At 41.2% G+C, this 26,023-nt stretch overlaps 1 protein-coding gene across 7 annotated transcripts in view; it reads right to left on the reverse strand.

Annotated features, from left to right (window-relative positions):
* Positions 1–26,023, reverse strand: part of VWA8 (von Willebrand factor A domain containing 8) — a 386,353-nt gene that overhangs the window by 59,169 nt on the left and 301,161 nt on the right. For all 7 annotated transcript variants that reach the window (XR_012121063.1, XR_012121064.1, XM_073212563.1 and 4 more), the window contains 3 exons: positions 20,142–20,250; positions 16,799–16,955; positions 10,948–11,056 (listed from right to left, as the gene is read on the reverse strand). Coding sequence is in view for 5 of the 7 variants with exons in the window: in XM_073212563.1 (XP_073068664.1) it covers positions 10,948–11,056; positions 16,799–16,955; positions 20,142–20,250 (375 nt within the window). In the remaining 2 variants the exon portion in view is untranslated. The remainder of the gene's footprint in view (positions 1–10,947; positions 11,057–16,798; positions 16,956–20,141; positions 20,251–26,023) is intronic.

The raw sequence follows: 26,023 nt of genomic DNA on the forward strand, positions 1-26,023 counted from the left end.
TGTGTCTTCTGGTCTCTCTTTTAGGATTAGTTGTATTTGTTGTATTTTCAAAAATACATATGGTTTTGGGAGGAGATTTCTGCTGCTCTACTCACGCTGCCATCTTGGTTCTCCAACATTAGTCTTTTTTTAAAAAGGAAAAAACCCCTTAAGTTTAATTGTTAATTCCATTCCTACAGGAAAGCCATAGACATGCATTCCGACATTAGCCTTAATGCGGTTTATTTTAACCTAGTTTGCTATTGATATAAAATATTTTGGAGATTTAGGTGGATAACTAGTTACTGTCTTTACTTGCCAAACTTCATCATCTTTCCGCTCCAACATCAGCACAAAACATCTAGGACCCAGCAGATATGTAACATGATGAAAATCTTCATTTCATTCTCTATAGTTTAAGGGATACTAAAATCTCCTGAATAGCTATCCTAGACTCTCAGCAATTTATATTTTTCTCCAAATTGGGATAGAGCCAGATATAAGAAATATTAAAAACAATTATACTACAAACATTCAGGGCATGAAAATTTTTCATACAGTTCATTATTTATATCAGTGGATGAATCCCTATCATTCGGATACATATTTTTGATGAGATCTAAAAAAATTAATAAGAATACAGACATAATTAAGTAAAACCTTAGAAACAGAAAATGACCGTAACCATAACAACAGTGATAAAATTTACTAAATGTCATGTCCTGGAAAGCATTCCATTATGCTATTTTATATTCTTAAGATTTTCAATTTAAGATTGCCAAAGAATACCACAGACAATTGAATGCTTCATGCCAGATGGGTGTATTATCTAAATACAGTTATTTAGTGGATTATCCTCTTAATATACTTATAAAGATCCTACTATAATAAAGCTATCTGAAGTAATAGTGGTTCGTTATTTTAGACATCCTTGTATTTGACTTAACTTTTCTAGTACCTTTTTCATTTACCAGGAGAATTTTTTTCTTTAGTTTTGTTTAGTAAGCTTGTGAGAAAGAAATCTTACTGGCCAGCTATGTTAACTTTCAAAGCTAATTTTTTATGAGGCAGCTTTTCAAGACTATGAAGTGAACAAATGTTAATTCCTAATGAGAGGTTTGCAAAATCCTCCCTTATTGATAGCAATTCCAGACCAGTGTTGGTCTAGTACAGAGGCTGCAGTAACAGACTGAAGGCACAAACAAGAAGTGAATTACAGGTGGTGTGGACCTGGGGGCACCGCGGGGAAAATGTAGGTGTGATGAAGGGCCCAAGAGCCACAACCCAGGGCAGGTTTTTTGAACAACTAACCCCACGGTGCTGTGGCATTCTTCTCTGTGGTGTAGATGTTAATAATCAGTAAAAATGACAGAAAGGGGTCATTTTTAGGGGTCCTACAGAATTATAAAATACTTGCTTTTCTGCTGTCTCTGGATTCACCATCATGTAAGAACCTAGGGATTTAGGTCTTAATTTTCTTAGGCTTATGTTGTTTCTTTTCCTGTTATGATTATTATCCCTAGGTTACTCTCTAGCTTGAACACTGTTTCCATTATGCATGCCAATAAAAGAGAAGGACTTAGTAAAATGTGGGGCAAGAGTGAGGGAAGGGAGATGCTTTTACCAATAACTCTGCTACCCCTATCTTCTTTCCTTTTTTGTTCAACTTTTTAAATTTAAGTATAGCATACTTCTAATAGAGTGCATAAATCTAAAGTGCAGAGCTCAATGAGCTGTGCAAGTGAACACGCCCTGTGGCCACCTGCACCTCCACAGCCTCCCAGGGCCTCTTTCTGGACTTGACCCTACCCCTGCTAATGGTAACCGCCCATTCTCACTTCTGGCACCATTGATTAAGTTTGACTGTTTTTGAGCTTCATACAAATGGAATCAGACAGTATGTTCTTTTTTGTGCCTGTCTTCTTTGGCTCACCATTATTACCTATGTTGTGCATACCTGCACGTTATTCTCTTCCACAGCTGTAATAATATTCAACTGTACAACTTTGTCATGATTTATCTATCTATTCTACAATGGCGTTATTTCTAGTATGGGCTATTATGATGAATGCCACTAGGAATATTCCTGAACAAGTCTTTTGGAGCAGATAAATGTGTGTTTCTGTTGGGTGGAAATCTTGGGTATTTCAGCTTTAGTAGATACTGCTAAACAGTTTTCAAAAGTGTTTTTTCCAATTGACATTCCCATGAGCAGTGTTATGAGGGTTTCATTTGCTTATATCCTCACCAACATTTGATACTGACTTAAAAAAAATTTAGTCATTCTGATGGGCGTATAGTATATTCCCTTTTTATTTTGGGATTAATGAATTACTTTGGTTCTGCTTGTCATTGGTATGTATAGGTACACAAAGCAGTAGTTTTTGTTTTTGAGAAGTGAAAGTATGTACTAGCTTTTTGATTCAGAACCACTGGCACAAAGACATTTTTATAATACTAGCGCTATTTATTTTGCAAGTTTATGACTGGCAGAGAATTTATTGTCTATCATCTAGCCAGCCACCAATACTTTGAAATTTAAAACAGGAAAAGGCCTGTTAGAATGGATGCTCTTGGAGGCAATGGGCTGGAAGGGGAGATGTGTAAAAATTTACTGAGGGCTGGATTATTTATTATTTTGTGTTGTGTTTTTTATGGGACTCATTGAAATACTTCTTTAAATAGTAGGTTCCTACTGCATTTAAATATATACTTTTATTTGTAACAAAGGGCCAAACATTCTTTGCATGAAGTATTCTTATAAAAATGTCCATCTGTTTTATATTATATACAAGAAGTTCAGACTTATAAAGTGAGGTTTCATTAGGAAAAAGTCTATGTTACAGACTTCCTAAAAAAGAATCATAGTTTTATTACATTTAAATAAAGAACATTTAGACTATTCTAAATGCACAGAAGATGATGTATTTGTGTTAATTCATTATCTAGAAAATAATTTGTTAACCAGAAAGTGTACGCACATACACACATACATACATACTTGTAGCAGTAAGGACATTCTGCAGATGTTGTTTCCCTATCTTCTGATATTGATCAATATTTTAGAGCCAACTAATGCAAGATTAATTTTTCTTTCCTAAGAATAGCTTGTTTTTGCTTGCTTGTATACTTCTAGGAGAGTTTCTTTGCTTTTGAAATGCTAAAATTCTGTAAAGCTGACGTGGGTGCTTATCTCTTTTCATTAATTCTGCCTGGTATCTAGTAAAGTTCTTTTGATCCAGAGACTTAGGTCTATCTTCAGCTCAGTACAGTTTTCTTATTACTCTGATTATTGCTTATGTGTCCTTTCTGGTGGCCTCTTTGGGAATATCACTGGCTCATTCAGCATATATTTACTGAGCCGTTACTATGTGCTAAGGACTGTTCTGTTTATTGGGATGGCTCAGGGCTCTCTATGCATGCTCTCTGCACTGTTACTGATCAGCTTTCTTACAGTTTTTACCTCTTTATTTCTTCTAGTCTGGAATAGCAAATCAAGTTTTCCACATGTGTTAGGTTGCAGTTAAGATTGGATTGAATGTGTTCTTTCTACTTTTGATGTAGATTTCAGTTTTGGCATTGCATTTTTAGCTTTCTTATAACCTTTACTTATTGATTCAACTCCCTTATAATTTCTGCTTGCTTCTTAGCCAGATCCTTTTAAATTCATGTCTTATTTCACATACTTCATGTTTCTTTGAATTTTGAGAACACAAAGCAGATGTTTTCTGAAAAAATATTCTAGCCGACAAGCATCCTCTTTCTTTACGTCTTGAATGCTAGTTACTCTGCCTTATTGCAGAATAATTTCATAGATCTCATCTGCTTTCATTTTTTGGTGTCCTTATTCTTGGATGATGTAAATGATGAGATGGCTGCACAAAACTGGTCAGGAGCAGATTGGCGGGGCTCTCCTAGGTTTGCCTTTACTCTTCACCTTGTTACTATTAGAATCGTCCTTAAAGATTTTAAACTGGTGTTAGTAGTTAAACTAAATCTACACTATTAGCTCAAGAACTCAGCAGGGAAGGAGTTGGAACTGTGGACAGTCACAGCATGAGAACTTCATCTCCACATCATTTCTTATTTTGCTTGGAATAGCCATTGCAGTGGGGCCATTTGGCATTTGTTTGGTCTAGTCTTCGAGCCAAGTATAAGCTGAGGCTGGTCTGGCCCCTTTCCCGGTGTTATTCCCCCTCCAGCTTTCTGCTTGTTGTAACCACTGCATAAAATCTAGGCCTCGCCCCCCAACCCCCCGGATCTGCTGCTTTCAGACGCTGCTGCTGGGCACTGACAAAACGGAGGTCAAGCGGTCCACTCCCATCAGCTCCGGGGCTCTCTCCTGCTCCCCGCCTCTCCAAGCAAGGGATGTTTATGTGATTCTGGTGGGTCTCCCGACTTACTTGCTAATGATTCCATTTCTTCGGAAGGTTTTCGAGTTGTCTTTGGTACCATCACTCGTAGGGGTCTCATCACATTATATTTAGTGAAAATTCCTCAAAGCTTCTTGCATGTCACTAGCATCCCTCCCTAATTCTTACTGTCTTCACAGGTTTTTTCACTGTTTACAGATTTTTACTATTTCAATCATTTTAATGGGCATCCAGCAAAGATGGTGTTAGATGCCTGTGCTCATGCAGCCCGGAATTCAGGACTTTACTTCTACGCTGTGCTCACTTGAGGTTATCTTCTCACGGCCATTGCTGCTACATGCTGAATGGTGAACTGGTTATGGGTAGGAAGGAGTCACTGGCATCTGCCTGCTCTCCCCTGATGCGCAGACACGCCCGACACGGCTGTCCTCCCTTCTCTCTTTGCTCCATGCTCTTCCCATTGCTGACACATCTTCTCTCTGGCTGGGCTGGTGCTCGTACAGATGACCATAAAAACAGACACAGATATCTATATAGACATGCAACCCTATCTGGTCCTAGCATCTTACAGTCTTCAATATCATAGCTGGCATTTTTACATGGGGTCCCAGTAGTGAGAAAATATGGTAACATGCAAACCACATATCTACTTTCTCCACAAGTCTCTCCTCTCCCTGTGTCTCCCTCTGTTCTCCAGGGCTTGACAACATCACCATGCCCTCAGCCCACATCTAGTCAGTCACTCACTGTCTTCAGGTCTTACCTCCAGGCTGTTCTCACCCTTTCCAGTCCCATTTCGGTTACCCTGGTTCAGGTTCTTATCACTTCTTCCTGAATAACTAAGGGAATTTTATAACTTGATTTCCTGGTTTCCAGGTCTTTCTTCTCTGACACTTTCCTCATCCATGGCTATGAAACCTCTTAAGGAAGATAGAACCGTACCAACCACTCCCTTTCTCGGTCACATTCCCGCTCCTCACTGATGACAGAATGCCCTCAGCAAGGCGCTCAAGGCCCCTGGGCATTCACTTTCTCTCTCGTTCTCTCTCACTCTCTCCCATTACCCACTGCCCCCAAGCTGTCCCCAAACTCTGAAGTCCAGTCACTGTGGACTGCTTTCCATTCTCCAAACAGCCTTGTAGCAACTCTTATCTCTGCTCGTAGGTTTCTTCCGTCTGAACCAGAGCCATACAAACTGCCCTCAGTGGGTGAACACCAGCTTCTGGCCCATGATAAAATACGTAACAGAACTGACAGTAAGCACTTAGAAATTTGGCAAAGTGATTTTATATTTGTTAATCTAATATTAAATAATAAGGGCTTTGTAATTTGCAGGTTACTTTTCCTATCTTTTTTTCAGTAATTCATTTCTATTTTATTTTATAAAAGTATCAGTCCATAATCAATTGAAATAAAAAATCTGGGCCCTCTCTGCAGATGGTCTGAGATGCTGCGGTCAGGGCCATCCTTAGAAGGTCACTGATTGGAATCATGCTCATCCTTCATGGTCTGGATCCAATGACACTTTCTTTTTTTTCCTAAGTGTCCTGCGCCTAGACATTGCTCACACATTTGTCTATATCACCACAGAACTTTATTTAAAACATTTCTGTGGCATTTATCATATTGTGCCTTCTATTACAACTACACGTGTCTTCTTTTCTAGGTTAGCCATGGAAGGAAAGTACCCTCAGGCCACACAGACATCTCTACTGATGAAACACAGTTATTGCAGACTAAATCCAAGGAATGTGGAAATGCTTTCCATTCCTCAGGTGTGAGCCAAGTGGGTGCTCAAAATAAGTCTTAAGTTCCTTGCCTGGCACCTACCTGTCTCTCAGTCCCAAGCCCTTGTTGCACGTCACACTGAGTGCTGTCCGGCTCACGCTGAGACCAGTCCTCAGCTCACACGTGGGCTCTGTCTGTTCTGTGTCCTCAGCTGGGGCTTTGTTTTCATCCTTCTTTGTCTGGTTAATACTTCTGTCTCCTTCACGACCCAGCTCATGTATCCTTCCCTTCAAAATCTATCCTAGAATCCCTTTCCTCTGGACACGTGCCATGTTAAGCTGAAATGGTCTGTTCAGGTGCCCATCTTCCCCTCTCCTCAAGACTATGACCTTCCTGAGTAGAGGGGGGCGATCTCTTATTAACCACTGTGCCCTCAGGGCCAAGCACAGTGCATGTCACACATCAATATTCAAAAACACTCTCTGAACCTAAGTTCATTTTGAACCACTAAAGGAAAAAAAAAGGAACATAATTGTTGGTTTATGGAGATACCATGCTAGCCAAAGCAATAGGAGAAAGGCTGATTTAGTTTAGCCTGAGAATTAAATTACTGATTGTAGATCAGAAAAAACACTGGAGGGAGGATAGAATTAAAATCAGTGGCTTTTTGTAGGAATGGATGTTTTTCGTTTGTTAGGGTTTGATGGAATCAGAGATTCAGATTCTGAACCAAGTGTAACTGGAGCCATTATAGACTCTACTCTTTTAATGAGAAAATTCTTGCTATTGATTCAAAAGTCCAATAAGCAGGACTCCATGATATTCCACATAGGATCCAGTCAAGAAGCAAAGGGAAGTCGCTGGTGATAGCTATCTAATTGAGAAAAATGACACATGTTGCAGTGGAGGCACATGTTGAAGCAGATGTTAACATGTGCACCCACAACATTCCCTTGCCTCAAATCTCAGCCCAGCCACCTGGCATCGGTGCGGGGGCTTGTAGCTGTGCCCTGGAAAGTCATCTCAGATGACGATTTGCTACTTCCTGGCCAGACTTTGTGCTGTTCACCAAGGAAACACCCATGGTTACTGGGATCACACAGCAACCTCAAAACAGTTGGAAGTTATTAGTCAATCAGAGCCACACAGGGCTGGCAGAAGATGACAAAAGAGGAACCAAATCAAAGATTCCTTGTTTTGGTTACAGTGTAAAGATTCATATTCCATATGAGGCCCTGTCTATCCTTGTCCAATAGCTGTGTTCTAATTAGCACTCTCTCTCTAAATTGAGGACTAGATAGTCCACCTGAGAATCTCTGTGGATTAAAAAAAAAAGATTCAATAAGGGCAACACTTAGAAATGCTATGTTGACATTTGGATAGTGATACAAAATGTTTTATGAGTATATGTGAGAATGATACTTTTCATATAATTGTAGAGTTGGAAAAAGGTACCAGAGGCCAACAGATGACAGGGTCCTGAGCTTTGGGCGCAGACACTTCCTGCCCTAGCCACATGACTCAGGACACGTTACACCATCTTTCTACTCTTCAGTTCCCTCATTATAAAGGGGTAACAACATATCTATACTTCATAAGACTGTGAGATTTGAGATAACCTGTGTGTTTCAGTTTACTTATCTATCAAATGTAGAAAGTAGTAAAGATTAAATAGCACAATGAATGTGAAGTACTTGCCTGGGTGCCTGCTGTGCATTCCAGGCTGCTGAAGAGTAGCAAGAACAACAAAGGTGATGAGGAAGCTAATGTTTCAGTAGAGCATGCTATAAACTAGGTATCACTTTCAATGGTTTACGTGTATCACCTGAGTTAATCTTCGTAACAGCCCTGTTATCTGTCATTCCCACTTTGCAGACCCCAGGCGGTCTGGCTCTGGTGCTTGCACTATTAGTCACTAAGCAATGATGATCGTGGTGGTGGTGGCAGTGATGATGATGGAGGAAACTTGAGGAGACAAGGCACCTGCTAGAAGGCCTGGCACATGGTAAGTGCTCACTAAATTGCTTGCTATTATTAAAATGCTAGTGTTACTTGTAAAGGTTTCTAGACATGGTAGCTCTACTTCCATTTTAGGTACTCAATCAAGAATTAAATCTCTTTAGCTCCCTTTCTGATATCTTAAAACTCTTGTTATTATTTGAGCCTATTTTCTCTTTTTAGAGTTCTAGGGAAGAAAAAAATAAAAACTTCTCTGTAATAATTATTCTATTTGAGGATATTTAGAAAGTTATTAACTCCAATCTCCTTATAGTTTTTTTTTATAGGTGACAATTTCTTCTTTTCCATTCATTTAATTCTATTTGTTGCTTTTCCTTGGGCCCTTCAGAGTTTCCTTTCAGTTTTCACTTTGGAAGCTGAAAGCAAAGTTGCGCCCTGTTTTGTGGAGCTGGTCTCAACACCGGGGAGAGTTCGGTGGAAGAATTATTCCTTAACACCTGTGGGATTGATGGGATCAATACATACATCAAGTAATATAGAAATCAAAGGTACAAATGCGTATGACCTGATTGTTCCCTACAACTCCTGATGCATGATCAATAACAAAATGAGTAAAGACAAAACAGCTCCTACAACTCGTGACCGCCCTCACATGGTTTCCGTGTCCTTGAGGAGCATCATGCCCTAGGGCTGGACTCAAGGTCAGATAATGGTTGTGTGTTGATCATGTCCTGAACCCCCTACTCAAAATTCTTTGGATGTTTGGGTTCATTTGCTCAATAAATATGAGGAGCACCTTTTCAGCATGACTCTAGTGCTGTTACGCCCTGAGTTCCCTGGCTGGTCCGTTCAGGTCTTCGATATCTCATTGCATCTCCTCCCTTATCTGTGGGTCAGAGGCAGGGAGGGACTGACAACACCAACCCAAATTCTGACCCGGGCTTAATTTGTACCGTGCTTTAAGAAGTTTCCTTTGGCTGATCTTGTAAACATACCATTTATCCTAAAGAGTTGGTGTGAGGATTAAATGCAATGATGTTTGTAAAAGTAAGTAGAGCATGGTACCCAATGAATACCAATGAAGACATAACTAATACCAGATGAAGATTCTGATTCCTTCAATTAAACATGTATTCTTACATTCCTTTCTGGTACTGTGAATCCTCTAATGGCTTGTTTGTCCACAGGGTAAAACCCAGTGTAGTTTGAATGTTCTCATGGCATCATTATTTGGTCCCTTCAACTTTGCCAGCTTTCTTCCTTGCTACTGTCTCCTAACATGTACATGGTCTTCTCAGCCACACTGAACAATGGCACCTGTACATGCTGTGTCCTGTGTCCAGAATGCCCTGACTCCTTAGCCTTCTGGAAAATTCCTCAGCATCTTTCAAGAGTGACCTGAAGCATTACATTCATGCTGAAGCTTTCCTTATTCATCCCATAGCACTGTGTACATACTTCCCTATAGAATTTAAGAAGTTGTTTCCTTATTTGTCTTCTTTGAGAGTAGGGACTACATTTTCTTTTTCAATCCCTAATGCTGGGTATGCATCAAGAACTTAAGAAATGAACAAATGACTGAACTATACTCATTCTTCAGTCTTAGTACAAGCACCATCCCACATTGCCCTCATCTCCAGCGAACTACTCATTTTGGCCATAGTTCGCCTCTTGCCCTGGAACTCACAGCCCACCCAGAAGTTGTCCTCAGTGCCCAGGGCAATGAACACTCGTAAAGTGAGTGACTATGGAAGAAAATTCAATCATTTGATGTTATGCTGTTCATATAGTTTATGTAAGATTTTATACTGTTTTATCCTAAATAGCTAGATATGTATTTTTTTAAAGAAATTATTTAATTCTTACACCAGATTTTGAAATTAGGTATTGAGCTGATCATTATAAAGATCATTCCTCTTGGAAATGATGGAACTTTTCCTAATCTCCTGATGCAGTATAGATCTAAGAAATGAGGCTTTCTCAGAGTTCTGGGTTTGGATGCATTAAACTGATTAAAAGTGCATCACAGAACTTCTTACCTCCAATGCCTAATAAATAATGAGAAAGCTTCCCCACAAAAGGACCATGACAAACAAGAACCTAAGAGGGAAAGAGCCTAAGGGAAGGCAAGTGACTTCAAACACTTCATGGACAGGAAACAGGATTCCAGAGGAGAGCAGGGAAGCACTTCACAGTCTTGCTCTTAACCCTGCCCCTCTTCCCCTCAAACGAGGCTTTTCTCTCCTGTTAAGCAAAATAATCTTACTTCATTTGTGACTGTATAGAATACTTGGCCCTTTTTTTAGTTATCTGTGCAAACTGGCCAGAACATAATTTCAAATGTTAAATCTCCAAATAACAAGTCTTTGCTTAGGAAATATTGAAGCATCTTAACCAATATGTTTAGGGTGAATAGCAATATTAACTGGGTCTGAGGCAATCACAGTCTAGAACTGCAAAAAGGCATGCAGGGCAGGAACAAGGGAGGTACAGGAGGAGGAGCAGCCAGAGGCGTGAGGATCACACAGCCTGGGCGATCCAGAGCGCTCCTGTCTCTCCACCAGACAACGGTAGCATGATTTGTAGGAAAAGAATTCTATCTGTGAATTTCTAGTAGAGGTGGGATGCTCACAGCTCTTATATGAGGGGAATCAGAAAATCTGGGGTCTTCTAGGGTTACTAGTCAAATTATTGCTTTCTGGACAGAAGGAAAGGTGAAGTCAAATATTTTTCCTTGGAGAACTCACCTAAGAAAGCCTTAGAGTGATTCACAGTTTTATGCAAACATTTTGGCATTGAACAATTTTTTCTGACTGGCTGATTAGGGTTCAGATCACTTCCTTCTACAGTTCTGGGGTTGGTCCGTCTGGGCCTAGGTTGTTCTCCTGGTCCATAAGCAGAGGATTACCTGTAAGTTATCCAGGATGACTCGGAGGGAGCGGACCTGCCGCCGAACAGCTCCTGAGAACCTTTCGTAGGTTGTGGCATCATACTCACTCATCTGGATCTCCTTCAGCCTGAAACCAGGGGGGCAAGAGGGAGGACAGCTGAAATCATGTACAGGTGGTCTTTTACCTGCATTCATCGGTTGCTAGAGTTACAGCAAACTCCTTGGTAACTTAGGTTGTCCTTGAGGAGAAAAGGCTAGAAGTGACGTCTCCAGCCAGGGGTTTCAAAGGAGGGAAATGTCCAGTGGTGTGCTGGTAAATGGTTAGCAAATTGTCCTCCAGGACAAAAAGCCCTGATCTATATAGTATTTGCTATTTTCTGTGGTGTGAATACTCCTACCATCATCAGTTTCAAGCCAATAATGAGGTGACTGAGCAATGAGTTTGAAAGAAGTGTGCACAACTGGCTCTCGCGGCCCGTGGGTCAGCTCCGTGGCACACCGCTGCTACTTCTCAAGGCCGTGTGGCGGGGCTGGCGGCTGGTCGGTTCATATGACACGTGCCTAGAAGAGCTCTGGGGGTTGCTTTTTAAGACCAAGGACATATATTTGGTAGACCAAGATAAGAGTTCAGGCCCAAAGAATAATTAATGTGTCACTATGAAAAATACAAGAGTTTTCTGAAATTGCTGACTGAGTCCTTCCAGTAGGATAACTGGTTTAATATTATCGTGAAATTCTATCCTCCCAGCGCAGTGCTCCTTTGCACATTTGCTTTCACCGTGGCCCTTCCAGGGTACTTGGCAGTGCCCTGAACACACTGTGTGCCCTTGACCCAGAGCTCCTGTGTGGGCCTTTCTCCCACCCAGAGCTTTCCTTCCTGCCTCTTTGCCTATAACTCCCACTTCTTCAAGACTCCAATCAACAAGCACCTCCTCCAGGAAGCCTGCACTGCTCCCCAGCCTGTCTTCTGTGCTCTCATATCACGTCATGCTCACCTCTAGCAGAGCATCTACTACTCCTGCCATAGCTGTCTGCCTGCTCTCTCCCCAGCTAGGCTCCTCTAGGTAAGGGCTGAGTCTTTCTCATCTTTGTACACTGCCTGGCATGGTACCTAGCATATAATAGGTGCTCAAAATAAAATAAAGTGGATGACTGAAATAAAAATAACATTCAGGATTGTTTAAAATGTGACACCTTAAACTAATCATAAGTAGGTTTCTCCACTGAATGAAACTTTTTACACTGTTGTATCCATAATACACTAATTTGATTACACATTTATATACATTTCCATAGATGTAAAGGGTGCTAATACTAGGGCACAGAATAATGAATGCATATCCTCAAAGCCTACCAACAACACAACTTTCTAAGCTGCCATGTGTATGTGTGTGTACACGTGTGTGCAGCATTAGAGGTATGGATCCTAGGCGCATGGCTGGAACTCGTACCTAAAGGATGCATTTATCACCATGGCTAGAATGGAAACCCCAAATGCTGATGAGAATGAATGGTCTCTATTCCTCCCTGTCAGAATGGACACAGGGAAGAACTATCTACCACAGAGCAGAGTGCTGGCAGCTTGTTAGAATCCCCTCATGTTGGGCCTGGACCACCACAGGGCAGATTTTCAATTCCTGCCCTACCACTGGTTGGGTTAGCTAATGCCAGCTCAGCTTTCAAGATCCAGCTCAAAGGCCACATCTGATGAAGCCCTGCTTGATCCCTGCAGTAAAACTGATCAACCCCTTTCCTGTATCTTGTACAGATACTGACTGTGGAAACTCTGCACCTTATTGCTTTTAGTTGATGTGTCTATTTCCCTCCAGTGTTTTTCAGGCTTTACTTTCCACAGTAGGAAATATGCTTTACTTTGAGATTCAGCACACCCAAATGCATGGGCATGTGTGTGTGTGTGTGTGTGTGTGTGTGTGTGTGTCTGTATAACAGAGCCAAATTTAATGAAAAATACTTCTACTCCATATGATGCACACTGATATTTTCTCTTCTATTCTCTGGGAGAAGAAAGAAGTCTTGTTTTTTCTTTGAATTTCCAGTACCTAGCATAACACCCTGCACTCAATAAGTGTTATTAGATAGCACTTTGAAAACACTGAAAAAAACTATTAAAAGATAAATAACTGAAAGATAAAAAATATTTGAATGGTTGTTTGCCAAGGTGACATGCCACGGTGCCTTCTAAATCCCATTTAGTCTCTGTTCTGAAGAGCGAGGACTATGTGTATAGGACCTGACCTCTGAACGATACCTGTCATATTTAGTTTTGGCAATCTTTTAAGCCTCTCTATAAATTTTCATTAGATTAAGTTATGACTCAAGGATCAAGGCTGACAGAAGCAGGATATGCTACCTCCCCCACGTCATACCTGGGAAGCCAATATACCCTTTCCCAAAGAAGGGAGATTAGGGAAAAAAAAGTAGATAGAGCTTGTCTTTAGCAAGGGAAACACACACACACACACACACACACACACACACACACACACACACACACACACACACACACACACACACGTGTGCGCGTGAAGGAAGGAGCCAGGCAGTTGGTAAGCCATCTCAGGCAGCCTGGTCTTTGCGGAAAGATCTGAATGAGCCCCAGCTACAGCCTCCCTCTGGCCTGACCTCGCAGCACCCAAAGCACACCACGTGGCGTTTCAATTAGGAAGAGATCTGGGAATCATATCCCAGCTTGTGCTGGCTTTCAGAAAGATCGCCTATAAGGTGTTCAAAGCTGATAATTCTGAAAGATGAATATCAAAGCAGAAATGGGGGAATAAAATAGGAAATTTTAGCTTGTGGATCAGATAAGCTTCCTGGCACTAATACTCTCAAGCCCACAAAACTAGTTGAAAATATGTTTTTCTGCTGCTTTACCCCTGAGCAAAACTGCAGGGCACAGCTGCTCCACATCCTAATAATCTGTGTAGACTGACTGCATTTTCTTGGCACAGTATATTTTTATAGGGTATATTTATTGTTACGTAAGAGTCTGGGAATTTTAGTTCTCATTTTACTTTTTCTTATAGGTTACAGTTAAATACTATAATTTTAGATCAATTAGGAAGAAAACAAACATAAGCTGAGACCTACTGTCTAAGGCTGATGTGTTTTGCAAATGGTACTGGGTACAATTTCCACAGCTGGTGCCCATCTTAAATACTCTCCTAGGTGTTTAAAAGTACCTTACCATCTGTTTCATTCATGTTTTGTTGGTGTAACGTTTCTGTTCTGTTTTCTGCATGACTATTATGCTGTCTACCTGTTAATCTTCCTAAGTGAATCAATCCTTGATGCACTGGAAGAGTATCTAATTGAATCCAGATGCAAAAGAATGGTAGGTAAAGACTATGTTGATAATGTCAAGAACCCATCAGTGGTCTTGGCTCTTCGAGGCAATACGGTGGACCTCTTGACTGATGGATAGTTCGGGCTGCCAGTCTGGGCTTGCTAGTCGCTGAATTAAGTATTCAAGGGTGATACCATTACTGGCATGTGTGTATCATCATTATACAAACTATGCAAAAAAGGTACAGGGTGCTATAAAGTCATAAATGAAGGGACTTGACCTCATTCTATATATACCAACAGTTGCAAAATAGTTTTAAGATAGTGAAGACAGTGATGATAGTGAAGAATTATTATTTTTAAAGACTTGATCATAGCATTGTGAGTTTCTGTTTTTTTAAAGAGTCCTTTTCCTTCAGAAATATACTCTTTGAAATATTTACAATGAAAATACTGGCCATCTTGGATTAGCTCCACAATAATCCAGGGGTTGGAACTGGGAATGGAGCCAGATGTTTCTTCTTGAAGTTGGGATCGGGGGGATAGTCCACAGGGTTCTTCATATGTTTCTCTCTACTTTTATGTTTGAAAAGTTCCATAATAAAGTTAAAGAAAAAATCTTTAGCAGTACTAAGTTGAATATTCATTGAATCAGAGTATTTACTACACCAAAGTAGAAAGCACCCTTTTTCTTGGTGCTTTGCTATGCCCTGTGTTTTCAGGGTCTCCAAGTGTTCCAATTTCTTCCTCTCCTTTCTCATACCCTTGCCATTGCCTGTCTTTCAACCACCTTCTGCTATTCCCTCTCCCCAGACTCCCCAGATGTAGATTCTTCTCTTTGGTGATTAGTAGAGGTGCATGGTTTCACACTTAACTCCCCTCCTTACTTCCTCTCTTTCCTCTCTCACATCCCTTAAATCTAGTTGCCTTATTTTCACAGACGCTCCCTGACTTCTTTCCCTGGTGGGGCAATGATCGTAAATAAACTAGGTCCCTTATCTCTGCCGTGGATATCAGAGAAGGGGTTGTACGCTTGTGCCCAGCACTACTGACAGGGCTTCCTGCCTCCCAGGGGACTTCTGTGTGTCACAGCACTGTATCTGCTTGTCCATTTATGAAAACATATGAGGCTGGACAATTACTTGGGAGGTTTTGGCAACAATCAGAACTCATTAGTTGGGGAGGAGGGAATGACGCATATCTAATTGTTTGGTTCTGTTCCTAAATGGATACTTTACATGAAATTAGAGCTATACTTAGTTCTAACAGGACTTTTCATTATAGCATTCCTCCCACCTTTTTTGAGAAGTTAAAGCTGCCCTCATTTCTAACATACTTTTGTGTCATCATGAATCACCTCTCTGAGTGGCAGAGAGAGGGAGTTCACCTATTTCCAGAAGAGCAAACTCCAGCACAATGAGGATAAACAAACTGTTCCAGGTCTCCAGGGAGGCCGGCAGCCAGGCTGAGAGTAACACTTAGGCCTATTTACCTGCTGAGGATGTGGGGACCCAAAGGCTGGCAGGCTTTTCTGAGGGCGTGGCAGGGGGACCTGCATTTTTGTCCCCATTGTTTTGTACTGTTTACTTGTGGGATGCGTAAGCCCAGCATGGAATGTAATACCAGATGTTCCACGTGGGAGGAATTTCATAACTCGCATATGCTTGAGCACGGTTTTTTCTGACTGCACGCAGTGCCTTCACTGAGCACAATATGTGGACTTGCCTCCCACGTCCTACCGATTCCCATGGTCCCCAAGAGGTCTGGCTGGTCCTTTGGTATTTCTCACTTTTAGCTGAAAAACATACATGGAGGTCTAGTGAACGCATCATGTGGATTCTCATGTTTTAGATGATTCCAATCAAAGTGGCCCAGAATGGTTCCAGATTATCTGAAAGCCACAGGGTCACTGGCCTGGATTTCAAAGGCCTCCACGTTCAACTTCACCTCCCACCCCCACGCTGGTACCTTCTACCTCAGACAGGCAAGCAGGCACTGCCCACCATGGACACTGGGCTCATCCTGCCCCAGTGCTTTTGCTCATGTAGTTTCAGTGTTCCCTTCCTGGAATTTCCAAATCCTGGCTGGGCCCAGGTCCCACCTGACAGCCCACTGACCTTGCCCTTCTCTGCTCGTGTAACAGGAGTGTGAGTGTGTGGGTACTAGCTCTGTCTCCACGTAAATCTGCAAGGTCCTGAGGGCAGGAAGGGATCATCACATGCAGTTATCTGAATTCTCTAATGGCCTAGGAACAGAGGTGGATGGAGTGACTTGGGTTTAATTTCTCTTAACAGAAATATCTTTGGTTTTACTTTCTAATGTGCTTATTTCCTTTTTCTACAGTCATATGGAATCAATACATTTCAAGTCCCTGAGTAGAAAGGATGGGGGATTATGTCCCCTTAGCTGCTTCCATTAGGGTCAGGGGTGGCAATGGGCTTCAGCCTGGGGCCCAAGTGGCTGCACGAGGTGGACAATCTCACAAATCCGGTCTGCTTGGGGTCCACAATGACATTGCACTACGTTGGCCGACACTGTTGTAGATGTGACAGGGGCCACTCACCTCTGCTGAAAAGCCTTCTGGCCCATCTCTCTTGCAGCTCTCCTCACCTCCTGGGGAACTGCGTCTTTCTCAGCCTCGGAGACCTGGTACACGGTGTGGCCTGCGTCCAGCCGGTAAGGACCGCCTTTGCCACCCAGACCTGCAGTGTCTCTCCCCCCTGGGAGGAAACCAAGAAAATCCAGGTGGTAAGTCTGATCCAGACCACAGAACAGAAGTCAGGCCACAGCCCTAAGGCAGTCCCATGAAGTCCCTCATTGTACTTAACTAGCAATTAAACATTCAAACGACCTTCCTCTGGAAACAAAGGGCATCAGCCTGTTTAGGGTGACTTCCCTTTCCATGCAGCCAGGTCGCACCCTTATTCCAAGGGTCAGTCCACATTCCATGGCAGCTCATCTGATGGCTGTGCCTCGCAGGGGTCAATGCTCTTGCTGTTACCCCTTAATATTTATTTTTCTTTTCTCATCAACTGTATGATGGATGGGATTATATTTGATATACCTTTGTACCTCTGCACCTACAAGAATGGCTTAATCATAGATATTTCACATTTATTTGTTACTAAATGAGGAAAACTCCTCTTCCCTCACATGTTACCTGTTTTTCATTAAAATAAGAGACAGCTAGGCCACAGATACTAATTACTTCATTTTGCAAGTGATAAAAATGATGCACAGAGAGGTTAAGTGACCAACTCAGGCCTCAGATCAGTGACTTAAGCCAAGTTACACTTACTATATCAACTTTGACTTTTAGCTTAGAATAATATACAATAAACATAGCCAACTTCAGAAGTTTTTCAATATAAACCCAAGTTTGCATGCTTGCAAGTGTACATTATATAATATTATAAACTGTTTATGCTGCAAATATAAATTAAATATTTACCTATAAGACAAGGTAGACAATATTATAAGAAGTGGTGATGATACTGGCTAACTAGAGAGGACTTGCCTTGTTTAAATACATTCAAATGTAAATTACTTTAAAATACTACATATATTGGCTAGATTTGGCTTCCAGGCTACCATTTTATTGCCACTGCTTTGTAATGATTAAGATACTAGTAGTCAGTTTCTTTTGTTCATTCACACATATTCTGGAAACTTGGAAGAGAATCCAGTATCAGAGGAGCAGTGGAATATAGTGCAGTAAGATTACCCAGGCCAGCTGTGTATAGTCAACCCAACTGCCTGAGTTTCAGTCCTGGCTCTAATGTACTAGTCATGTATCCTTGAAGGATATCCCACAACTTCTCTATGTCTCAGTGTCCTCATCTGCAAAATGGGGACAGTGATATTATTTACTTCTGGAGTTGCCAGATGCTTAGAACACTATCTGGTACAAAATAAGAGCTAAGTAAGTGATTGCTCTTACTATTATTATTTAGGCAACTGTCAGTCATGAGATCATTTCTAAGTTTCATAAAGTGGAAATTTTGAAAGCTTTTAGACTTCAGTTAAGTTATGTCACATTTTTCTTTCTCCCTTGGAGACTTAATTGGTGTAATAAACTAAAAGCAAGAACTCAGTATGTACTGCTTCCCTTATCAAAGTCTAGGTAGGTCACTTCCTGTTGGGAAATATCATGATAACAGCCTATTAATTACAGTATTTTCACCCTTTGATTCAACCACATATTACTTAGAAATATGTGGTGGAAAATTCCTTCAGATGTGTGTGATTCCTGGCTCTCACTCATGGACAGCCTATAGGCAAAAGGAACCAGTAACTGAACAATGACGAGCTACATATGTGGAACAGCTGTTTCTGTGACCTGACTTCATTCCTGGAGGAGGTTCTCCTTAGGTGTGGGTGGATCATGAATTAGAGCTTAAAACCTCCTAGGCACTGAGATGACATCATTTGTGGTGAAAGGAGGAAGGATCCACAACTGTTTAGAGGCTGGTGTGAGTGACGGTCAGCATGAGTCACACAGGGAAAGTCATCCTGGGGCGGAGAGGGCGCGAGGAGAGCGCTTCAGGACCTCCACTTCCAAGAGCCTTTAACTGGTACTATTTAAATGAAAATGCTTGCCGAAGCTTCTAGACTTCATGGCGTAATCTTGAAGCTAATCTTGGACATCTTAAATCAGTTTCTAAAATGAGGAGGATAGGCCAGGGAGGGGCTTTGTGGATGAAAGAGGAATCAAATGGTTTGTTGGCTCACACCTCATTTCCAGTGTACAGAATTCTGAGGGACAGGGTAACAGAGAAAAAAGGAATTTGTAGCAAATGAACTGCAATAAATTGAAAAATAAAGTCTGGTGGAAGCTAAGCAGGGTCGTCAGTCTGGACAGACATGTGAACTAGTAGATTCAAGTTGAGTAATGAGCAAGAACCTCCACTCCGGAGTAGCCCACTGATGGGAAACTACATCTGGCCGGCTCACTCCACAGTGTATTCCATATGGATTAAATCTGGCTGGCTTGACACTCATTTCCAGATCAAAGGACATTTCTAAAAATACCCTTTCTTTAAGGCTGATGCTTGATGAATAAACAGAGTAGACAAGCCCACAAGCCTATCTGATAGCACATTGTTCCAACACAGAAACCCATTTCCTCCTGAGGCTGTCAAGGCCAAGAGACACAGACACAGACTGTTCTATGGGAAGGTGAAGTACGAGCTGGTGCCAGCGCTCCTCACGGCAGAGATAAGATCAGACAGTGCGCACACAGTCTGGCCCTATTCCTGCAGCCCAGCAGATGTGTCTGCTCCAGCTGCCTCGGAGGAAAGAGGAAGACAGCAGTCATGAGAACAATGCTCTTGTCAGGCAGCCAAGAAGAAGGAATGGACCACAGCCATAGTTTCAAACCACAACAAACTTTCTTATCTCAAAATCCTGCATCCTCAACATAGTCACTTCTGAGATGTGGAAGACAAGGACCATTCCTTTCAAAGGCAGTTGGTTAAGAAAAAATTTACTATGGATTTCTGGCATGATCCCAAAGGCATGGAATTTAAGAGATGGGATTAACACTTTCAATGGATACATTCTTGTGCTAGGTCTTGTGCTCAGTGCTTTACGATAGTAATCTCATTGACTCCTCAGCACAAGCTGGTGAGAGAATTGACGTTATCCCTTTTTACTGACGAAGCAACTCAGGGAGGGTCAGAATGGTTTTAGGTCACAGGGTGGCAGTCTGTGGGACTCCAAATGCCAGGGTCTTTCCATGTCTTGATGTCATGCTGAGACAGAGGGCAAAGGCACAGTCCAACTGACCAATGGGGGACGCAGAGAAGACAAGCTAGTTCCTGCGCCTTCTCAGGGGTGGTGTGCTGTCCACCTGGGTTTGTAAAGTCTTGGGGAGCCCAACCCCGGGGAACGCCAGTGCTACCAACCTGTTCCGCCAGCCCAAGTATTGCCGCCCACGTGGGGCATGTTGTCTGGGTCCTCTTTCCCGTGTTTGGGGGAACTCACTTCTTCACCACTATCTCTGTTGACTGTTATCTAAAAATGAAGAATTGAGAAATTATCACTATCCCATTACCAACACCAGAAGCTGCAGGACATGACAGAAGGAATTCATTTCCCCTAAGCCCTTAAGATGCCTCATAGCCTCAGGCCACAGGACACAACAGCAGCTGTGAGTCTGGCAAAAATTAATCAGACTTAACATCCATTTAATTGGGAAGGAGACATTTAATTTTTTAAAGAATTCTATAAAAAAAAGAAAAGGAGCTGGACTGGGTTAAGCTTCAGATTTCTCCTGGTGCAGAACATGCCTCGAGCATTTACACTAGGAACAAGATATACCAGAAGGAGGGAAAACGGATCTCAGCGTAGACTGACATTCTCCCAGTGGCTTAGAAGGACCACTGCCCAGCTGTTCCAGCTGAGACCCAGCAGACATACTTTTACAGTTTTAATTTCCAAAGAAATCCCATTCTTCTGAGAACTATCATTTTGTTTTAAATATATAGGAAAGAAAAACATGTACATACGTGTGCTTGTGTGATATTCTGTGCATAGATACACAGACACTAAAAACAGGTTATTTATTTTCTGGATCCTCTCTAATTTTATTACAGTATTTTGTAGCTTTCCTAATTGATCTTTAATTTAAAACTGGATGTGCTCTTCCTGCAATTCCAACAGCACAGGCAGCTTTTAGCCTTCCTCTGAGAGAGAAACCCTGTGGCTCACTGGTTCTTGATTTCATTCAGCAAAAGGACACAGCCACACAGGGATTTCAATCCTAGTGGTAGAGTAGATATTACTCCACAGTAAAAAGAACAGTCACATTTCATGTACCCTATGAGCCTGAGGTCAAAAGTAATGATTTTCAGGACAGGCAGGTCAAATATTCACTTATTTGTTCAAATAAGACTTAAAGGAACTGTTCTGTCAGGATACCAGGTGGTACCATCGGGCCTGCAAAAGCCATGGAGGGTGGGCTGCTGCCTTTGAATTGCTTACAGGGAGGCAGGGGAGCTTGCAAGTCCATGTGAGGCGCGATGCCAGAGCGGCCTTCAGAGCTGACCCGTTCCTTGGTAGTACACGGACTGTTCGTTCCAGATGTTAGAATTAATGAGATAGGTAACTTAAGACCTTTACAAAAAAAGTGGCTACTAAGAATGAACTTGATGTAACAACTCTTCTATTATGTCCAGACTAGTTCATTTCAAATGTTATGACATCATAAAGGGGTTTTAATGAACTGACTTTTCTGCCAATAGCTTTTGGCAGCACTAACACATTTTTTGCCATAACTTCAGCATACTTTAAGGAAATTTAGCAACTGGAATGTGACAATTGATATGAATTCCACACAAATAATAAAGTAGGTGAAAATACATTTTTCCCCTTTTTAAAAAAGTAAACTATGCAGAATAGCTACTGACATTTAGAGAACAGATTTAAAATACTTTCTCCAAAATTTGCTGCCACTTTCCAACTTTTCCAGGGGTAATGTAAGAGATAAGCAGTAATTAAAATATAAAATAGGTATACTGACTATATGAATTCTAGCACTCACCAATAAACTTTTCTGTGCCAATGGAAATGTTTATACCTGTGGTGTGTAATATGGTTGCCATTACCTCAACGTGGCTGAGTACTGAGGGCCTGAATATTAAATTTTAAATTTTATTTAATTAACTGAAATTTAAACTTAAATAGCCACACATGGCTAGGGGCCATCCCACTGGAGAGCAGAGCACAGCCTTGCCTCAGCCCAGGATGCCCTGTCTGGAGATCTCTGCAGCATTTTGCAGATGTTCTCCATGAGAAATGAGAAAAATAAGGAACACTTCAACTATTGTCTTGATAGAGTTTTATTCTGTTGCTAATTTAAGAAATCTATATAAAAATATGACTACAGTTTAACTGATCCTTCAAACATAATGGAACTTATATAAGGAAAAACATTTTTATAATAAGATGATAAATTTATTTTTTGCACATAAAGAAATATTATAAGAATGCTGTCACTGCTAAAAACACTTCTGGACTGCTTCTGGAAGGATCTGCAGTGTCCACATTAGAGTCTTTTTAATATTGCTAATGGTGGCAATTACGTGTTCTTTAAAAATAGATTTGATTTTTAAAAAACAGCCAAAGGATATTTGGAGTTGATCTCTGACATAAACTATTCGCTCGCTCATCATGTACCCTTCAGTGAGTCAAGTAACTTCTCTGGGCTTCAAGTTTCTCATCAGAAACTAAGGGGATTAGAACAAATGATTTCTACCATTGCACCTAGTGTTGACATGCTCTGACTGATTCAATGATTCCAAATCTAGTCAATAAGGTGATCAAGCTGGAGTTTTAGTCAAAACTAGGTACAATTATACAATAATGAGACTAGTTTGCTTATAAGAGTTGTGACTCTTTTCCAAGCAATTCTAAAAGATGAAGTTTTAAAAATGGTTTGAGCAATGGCAGTTATTGGAATAATTGTTCTGAACACCATTCTTTACTTTGGTGTATGTGTGTATTCAGATACATTATTTAAACATAAAAAAAAGAACTTCAAAAGAGGTATAGAAAGTAAATTCCTATGTGTCTAGTTATGCTACATTTATAGAAAATTAGTTATCTCTTTGAGACATTTCACATAATTCAGTTATTCTGCCGTAAGAGAATAGCCTTTTAAGGATGAGTATTTTTTAGTACTTTTAATACATTTTTATGATGGTACAAGGCAAAGGAAAAGTCCCTTAAATTGCCCCCCCTCAGTTATCCCCCAAATCACACTCTTAAAGTCGTAAAGACACTTAAAATGCACCATCAGGGAGGCAGAAACTTGGCTCTGAAATATCTGGGCAGAAAGGAACTGGTGCGTTCTTTGCCACCTGAGTGTCTTGCCAGGCCATCTGCGGGGAACTAGCTCTGCTCTGTTGCCAACAGCAAGACAGCCACACGCCAACCCCAAATGAGAGTCTAAAGTTGTTTAAAAATCAACAAATTTTTGACACAAACAATCATTAGCCCAAACTTAACTTACTCCAGAGAAACACATATCATAGAGTTTCAGGGATACATACTTTAAAGCAAGGCATTTGGGGAATTTATTTATTTTTGTGTCATTCTATGAATGCCCCTTGCATCTACAGGAATATATTTCTTTAGGTGGACTGGGAGGAGCACACCTCCCAAGAGTTCTTCAAAACCATTTTAAGGCATCTCTTACATGAATTGATAATGATTCATAAAAGGTTCAAGGCAGGAAGTCTAGGGAAGGCCAGCCCAGGAGAGAAACTAGAATACATACTAGGGAAGGCCTGTCATTTGAGGAAGCTTGGGGACCAACGTGTGCTATACAGCCACTTGTCACTCAGAAAGTTGATAAACAGCTGAATGCTTTGAAGTATGTGTTGAGGACTTGGAATGCATTTACTTTGAGCTTTGGTTTTCATCTAGAAAGAGCTCAAGTAAGTCATTCCAAATACTGAAATGGACACTACTGTATTCACTTAAATGGATCAAAATTTTCCCTAAACCACAAGACATCGTGGACCCTTATACCTTTTGATGAAAATTGATGAACATGTTGAGACCTTTAATGTGCTTCCCACAGCTGACACAATCTACTTCCTTTTAGGTAAGTGCACTGTAATCCTAAGAATCCTCTTTCATATTAATCGAGGTGGAAAAACACAGATATTGCAAATTATAACTCATAAAAATGTTCCAGATTAAAGCAACCCAGAGGCAGAGCGTGGAAGGGACATGACTCACTAAAGCCCTGTAATTCTGGGCATGGCCCATATATTTTAGACTCCTCCTCAAGCTCATGATTTTTAAAAACCATCAGTAAAGTGATATAAATAGCCAGAATATAATTCTGGAAGAGAAGTGAGCTCTTGGAGGTATGACTGGACAACACAGCTGATTCTTATTTTCCAGCTGAAGACTAGGTGTGGCACAGCAGACATTTCTAGTTGCCTACCCATCACCCACTCCCTCTTTCTTCTTTGTAAACAGAAGTCAGATGTTTCACTGTTGGCTGCAGTGAAGCACAGCAATCCTATTCCCTTTTGCTGGTGACTGGTCTAGGGGAAGGCACGTGACCTCAGATGGAAGATATCAGGAGGTTTCTGGGAAAGATGTTCTGCCCAGGCAAAAGAAGAGCTCTTACTGTCCTAGTTGCACCGTCTCTCCTCCCCTCCAAGGCATACCCATCTGCGGACTTGGGACAGAGTGAGGATGTGATGCAAAGAGCTGTAGCCTCCATCTGATGGCCACGTGGCAACAAGAAGAAGGTGGCAGAGGGAAGGGATGGAAGAGCCTATAACCCTGGTGAAATTGTTAAGCTGCTGAAGCAGCCCTGGAGTCACTTACCCCTGATCTTCTACATGAGCAAATAATCAATGTCCTTATAGTTTGAACTATTGTCAGCTGGTTTTCTGGGTACTTGGAGTTAGTTGCATGCAAGCTAATTAATTCATGTACTGAAGGATGAATGAGAGGCAGCAGGGCAGAAGATATTGTGTTGACTTTTTGGAAGATGTCCTACTTCTAAGAAGAAGATGTGCTTTGAATTTTCTGACATCAAAAATTTCTATAAAAATGTCAGCACAGAAATCCTACTTACCACGGTTGCCTACAATTTTTTGATTGATTAGCAGGCAGAAGAATCCATTCATTCATTCTCTGATTCAAACATTTCTGTGTATATTTATGGTACAACAACTACTACTCATCTACTATGACTGGGATACAGAGATAAACAAAACAGGATCTTTGCTTCTAGGAGGATATAATTCTGGAAGAGAAGTGAGCTCTTGGAGGTATGACTGGACAACACAGCTGATTCCTATTTTCCAGCTGAAGACTAGGTGTGGCACAGCAGACATTTCTAGTTGCCTACCCATCACCCACTCCCTTCTAGGAGGATATATATATCTTTCCTTCTAGAAGGGGAACAAGGTCACAGCACAGGATGATACAGGCCATTATAAGGTACTGAAGACATTTGCCTAAAACATAGCATTGTTTGAGGTTATTCTTACTCACAGGTTAGAAATTTCTTTCACTGATAACAATGAAAGTCACATCAATACATCGCTAGGAATGGTCTTTCGTATGAAGACAGCTTGTTTGAACAAAAAAGCTGACCCTCACTGATTTTTCATAAGTAACATGTAGCTTCTGTAATGATAATGCATAACAAAAATACCTTTGTCCATACATAGCTTCTATGTGTTCAATTTCAATCTCTGGCAAAGCCATCAAGTATGCAATTTATCTTCAGTTCTCTGGCTGGTGGCAACATTTACTTTAAATACTCAATGACCTTCTGCCCTCTTTAATTTCTCCTCATTCTTAAAAAGCAGGGAAGGATCTGATTTTTGATTGTTAATATTAAAAACTTACATTGTAGTTGATATTCAGTCACACTAAATAATAAACCCCAAAGGGCATTCACATGGTAAGTGCCTCTATCACTAAATGAGAAATGAAGTTTTTCTCTGTTTGAAAGTCTAGAAATTGGAAGCAGGCAGAAGTGGTGGGATGGGTAGGGGATGGGCACGCTAGGCCTATTCCCTGGCCCTGAAGACAAATGCCTGTTAGAGCAATTGTGAAATTATAGGTAAGAAGCAGAATTGGTGGTCTGTGATTGCCTATCCTATAGCAGCTCTTGCTCTGATGGAGTGGGTGGGGTCTTTTGGCATAGAAGGGTTCCTGTCCTTTCTCACAGTGGCTTCCAGCCAGCCAGCAGCCCCTCCCTCCTGACTTTGGACTGAACCCCTTTGCCCACCTCTCCAAACTCAATTGC

This window comes from Manis javanica, chromosome 9 (genome assembly GCF_040802235.1).
Source record: "Manis javanica isolate MJ-LG chromosome 9, MJ_LKY, whole genome shotgun sequence".
In the NCBI taxonomy this organism is placed as follows: Eukaryota; Metazoa; Chordata; class Mammalia; order Pholidota; family Manidae; genus Manis; species Manis javanica.